At 36.3% G+C, this 5,064-nt stretch overlaps 1 protein-coding gene across 1 annotated transcript; it reads left to right on the top strand.

Moving 5' to 3' along the window:
• The first annotated feature begins 3,012 nt into the window (after positions 1-3,012).
• LOC110710428 (zinc finger BED domain-containing protein RICESLEEPER 2-like) lies at positions 3,013-4,509 on the top strand. Its single transcript, XM_021888721.1, has 2 exons — positions 3,013-3,710; positions 3,936-4,509. Exons 1-2 carry the CDS (start codon positions 3,013-3,015, stop codon positions 4,507-4,509), a joined length of 1,272 nt encoding a protein of 423 aa, XP_021744413.1.
• The last annotated feature ends 555 nt before the right edge of the window (positions 4,510-5,064 follow it).

Raw genomic sequence — 5,064 nt, 5'->3', positions numbered from 1 at the left:
AGTTGAGGTTAATAATGTAGAAGAAGGTAAGGAAATGGAAGAACAAAAGAAAGAAATGGACAGTTAAAAGAATAAATAAGAAAGAATACAAATAGAAGAGGTTCAACTAAAAAAAAAAACAAACAAACAAAAACCTCCAACTCATCAACTGCCCATGCCACATAAGCAAGTTAACCTCCATCATCCGGTTAAAATTTTCATTTACCTAATAATAGAATGGTAGTAGTACAGTTGGGTGTTTTATTGAATAAATCAAAGTTCGACTTATTATTGGAAGACCTCGAAAAGTTTGGATTATTTATGTTAATTTTTCCTAAAATAAATTATATGTGCTCACTTAATTCAAGAATTAAATGGAAGTGTGTGTTGTTTATTGTCGTGTTTATTCTTGATTGATTGGTTGAAGTCATCACAAGTTAAATTGGTAAATCACGTGAAGTGTAAGAGGATACACACCAAAACTCTTGGAACGCATACACCTTAAGTATGAACATATGGGGGGAGTTATGTGACTTTATATTTGATCATAACTTCTACAGGGGTACAGGACGCTATACTTTATTTTATTATTAATGCGCTGGAATTCCGTCACAAGAGTGACATAGTAGGTGCCAACTGGGGTAGCTCCCTAATTGGAAACTCAATATTTTAATGGGCTATTTTAAGAAGGAAATTCGTTCGATGCGTAATCCAAAGCTATTTATTAATAATTAATGTTGTTAGTTATGAGTCAAAGACCACGTAAGTTGACTTGTGAATTGTATGGCGAGCATGTTTTATTTATTATTGCTTGGATAATCATGTTAGTGTGGTGCACATGTACTCAGCTTTTGTTGATTCGTACTTTTGTGTTTGACTTTCCTTTAGATTGGCCCTACTATGACCCATTTATATGGTGAGTAGAGGGTTTAAATAAAGAGAAAGTGACAGGTACTTGAAGCGTAAGAGCATGAAGGGAATGAGTGCAGAGAGTTATCTATTATGCTTTCTTTGTTTTATATTTTGAGTTATTGATTATTATTTATGGACTAACATTGTTATGTTTTATTTTAAGTGGGTTTTGGATGGGTCATGTTTATATTGGTTCCAACTTGTGAATGTTTTAGATTTGACTCATGTTTTGAGGTTGTGAACTCATCAAGTTATTTATTTTGAAAAGTTGATTTTTATTTTAGACTTCTACTGTGTAACTTTGAAAATAGCCTTAGCCGTTATCATAATGGCGGTAATATTTTGGTTATTTCTTAAAATGAGTTTTATTTAGAGTAAAAAGAGTATTTTGAAAGAAGAAAATTACCATGGTATTACAAGTACTCTATGGCTAGAGGTGGCCACCGTGCGGGTCATGCGAGCTGGGTTAGGGTTAGGTGGGTCGCGGGTTAAGGTTTCATGACACACGCACGACCCATGTAGGGGTAGGGTGGGCCGGGTCATGGGTTGGGTTCGTGGGATAGACGGGTTGTGGGTGGGTCAAGCTGGGCTCGTGGGTCAGACGGGTCGAGCTGGATTTGTGGGTTAGGTGGGTTAGAGGGTGCATCGAGCTAGGTTGGAGGGTGGGTCAAGCTAGGTTTAGGGATGTCAATGGGGCGGGTCTAGTAGGAGACCCGCCCCATCCCCGCCCCGATGGAGCGCGGATGGGTCTAACTTTGGCGGGTCGCGGGGCAGGGATGGGTCTAAAATCCATACCCGCCATGGGTGATGGGGCAATGGTGGTTTTTATGTAATACCCGCCCCGCCCAGACCCGCCCCATACCCGCCCCGCCTGACCCACCCCGTACCCGCCCCGCCCCACCATACCCGACCCATACCCGCGTTATACCCACCCCATATCCGACCCATACCTGCGTTATACCCGCCCATAGCATACAACAAAAAAATAATAATAATTACTAAACCTAATGAAGTCTCTAGAACCCAGTAACCCACACTCATTCTCAAAACTAAAACCCTAGCCTACTCTCTCAGTCTCTCCTCTCAGTCTCTTACCTCTCTCCCCTCAAGCTCTAAATCTACCATCTCTGAATCTCGCCGCTCCGATCAAATCTCTCCTTTCAACGCTTCGATCTGCAATTCTTCAATTTGCTGGATTTCATCAGGTAAACGTTTTCGCACTCTCAATCTTTGAATTTTCTGGTATTTTTCCCTTTTTTGTAGATTTGTAACCCATATGTTGCTCATCTGAATTCCGTTTATTTTTCTGTCATTTTTTTGGTTTCGTGGGTTTTTATGGGGTGGGTTTTGATTCTTTGAAGCCTTTCAATGAATTTTCAGACTAGTATGTGAACATAATTTTAATTCCCTTTTTTTCTAAATCTTTGATCATATAGGTCTGCTTTATATTTATAACAAAATGCTTGTTATTAATATTGTCAATTAAGGAATTAGAAAGGATGACATCTATGGTTCGTTTCATCGTTTGTGATATTTGATTGTAACTTGATTTTGGCAAATGTTGTGCAGTAGGATGAAACTCAATAACAAATAATCAAAGGATATCATATCCCTAACTAGATATATGGGGTGTAATCAAATTATAAGTAGGTAGTGTAATTATTTTATTACTTGAAATTTGAGCTTGTTCATGATTTGTCCTTCTTTCTTTCTTACTTAAATAAGACTCTTTTCTTTCAGTTGTAATGCATTGCTAAATAATCCAAAGTTTTATTTTATTTTATTTTTTTATCTCAAATTTCAACTTTCATTTTTTACCTTCTCATAATCTAAATTATATTCCATCTATTAGCTAAATAGTAACTTGTGATTAACCTTATTGTTTGACTAAGAAATTCTATTAAAAAAATCTAACTAAGAAAATATACTCTTAGTGAAATGACAAATTCATTTTAGCTTTACACTTTAAAGTGAAATGACAAATGCATTGATGTGATTTTAATTTCTTCTAGCTACTTGTGTTTTTGGATTAATATCACTTTCATATATTTGGTTTTCTATGTTCACTGATTTGTTCATGTCTAGTGCATTAATTGCCTTCATTTAAATTTATAGGGAAGAATGGCATCAAAGAATGAGAATAATGCTAGTGTTCGCACTTCAGCTAGTAATACTCCAATTGCATTAGATGATGATGAAAGTCCCGTGGAGACTGATTCCGATCCCTATGTCCTACCAATAACTAGTAGGCATACTTCAGCAGTGTGGTCTGACTTTAAGAGAAAGAGAGTTGGTGATGTGGTAAAAGCTGAGTGCAACCATTGCTCCAAGCTATTTGCTGGTGGGTCGAAAGCAGGAACTACTCATTTGAAACATCATTTAAAAATATGTCCAAAGAGAGCATGTCAAGATCTTCGACAAACAAGAATGCTTGATACAAAAAAAAACTTGAATGATAAGAATGACACGATGACATTGGCTCCTTACGAATTCCACCAAGAAGATGGAAGAAGAGACTTGGCGGAGATGATTATTTTGCATGAGTATCCAATTAGCATGGTTGAGCATATGGGTTTTAGAAAATATAGCAAGACACTCCAACCTGGATTTAAAGTGCCGTCTCGCAACACAACTAGAAAAGATATTATGAAAAGATATGAGCTTGAGAAGGAGAATGTTGCAACCTTGTTGAGGAAAGCAAAGGGTAAGATTGCCTTAACTACTGACATGTGGACTGCTGACAACCAGAGAAAAGGTTATATGGCGGTCACCTCACATTTTATTGATAATACATGGAAGTTGCAAAGTCGGATCATAAGGTATCGTTTTCTGGTTACTTATAACTTGTTTAATTTTTTGGTTGCCTTTGTATTGCTATAGTTTTTTGTGTGCGATTTAAAATGATAACATACCTTTATATTGTTGTTCCCTGGAAAAAATCATAATAATTATAAGTTATGATGATGGATGATAATAATGAGCCCATATATCCACAATATTATTGAATAGACCGATAATTAAGTCAATTTAATTGGTTTTGGTAGGTTTTTATATGTCCCCGCCCCTCATACTGCCGAGGTTCTTGCTGATGCTTTGAAAGAAAGGATTCAATCATGGAATCTTGATCTTAGGTTGTCTTCTATAACTGTGGATAATTGTTCAACTAATGATGCAATGATGGAAATTTTGAAAGGAGATTTTTTTCATATGCGTTGTTGTGCTCACATATTAAATTTGATTATTCAAGATGGTTTAAGTGTTGTGGTATCAAATGGTGTTCAAAGAATTAGGGATAGTGTTGTGTTTTGGACTGCTTCTGATAAGAGAGTACAAAGGTTTGAACAAGTGGCTAAGCAAATGGCTCCTGAGTGTAGTAGAAAGTTAGCACTTGATTGCAAAACCCGGTGGAATTCTACTTATGAAATGCTTTCTATTGCTATTAGTTATAAAGAAGTGTTTGTTGTTTTAAGTGCTCGTAATAATTTATATAAGAATCCACCGACCCCTGAAGATTGGGAAAAAGTTGAGAAAATATGTGAACATTTGGAAGTGTTTAGTAAAACTACCCTTAATTTTTCAGGAACAAATTACCCTACGACCAATCTTTATTTTCCCTAAAATTTATGCTTTGAGAATTGCTATTTCATGTTGGCTTTTATCTCCCCATGATTATGTAAGGAAAATGGCTGACATTATGTTACAGAAATATAACAAGTATTGGGCTAGTGTGAATGGTTTAATGGGAATGGCAACAATACTAGATCCTAGATACAAAATGGCTCTTATTCGCTTTTATTTTGCAAATTTTTTTTATGAGCATGACTTTGAAATTGAGGTTGGTAGAATTAGTGATCTTCCACGAAGATTGGTTGATGAATATGGGTCTAAGATTGGTAAAACTCAAGGTAGTAGCAGCCAACAACCTTTTGATTTGGGTAGTAGTAGCAAAGCCAATGAAGAGACCTTTATGCAAGAATTTGCAGAATTTTTGCAACAAGATAAGGACCCAAGTCATGAAATTTCTGAATTAGATAAGTATTTAGATGCTGCTAATGTGCCTCTAGTCCAAGATTTTGATATTCTTAACTGGTGGAAGACAAATGGAGGCACATATCCCATTCTTCAGCAAATAGCACGAGATATATTGAGCATTCCTATTTCTACTGTTGCATC

The sequence above is a fragment of the Chenopodium quinoa genome, unplaced genomic scaffold (assembly GCF_001683475.1).
Source record: "Chenopodium quinoa cultivar QQ74 unplaced genomic scaffold, ASM168347v1, whole genome shotgun sequence".
In the NCBI taxonomy this organism is placed as follows: domain Eukaryota; kingdom Viridiplantae; phylum Streptophyta; class Magnoliopsida; order Caryophyllales; family Amaranthaceae; genus Chenopodium; species Chenopodium quinoa.
This window is presented reverse-complemented; position numbering and strand designations above follow the sequence as displayed.

Coding starts and splice junctions, on each gene's coding strand:
- LOC110710428 (XM_021888721.1), top strand. CDS start 3,013: ATGGCATCAAAGAATGAGAATAATGCTAGTGTTCGCACTTCAGCTAGT. Junction 3,711..3,935: donor TTGCAAAGTCGGATCATAAG/GTATCGTTTTCT, acceptor TGGTTTTGGTAG/GTTTTTATATGTCCCCGCCC.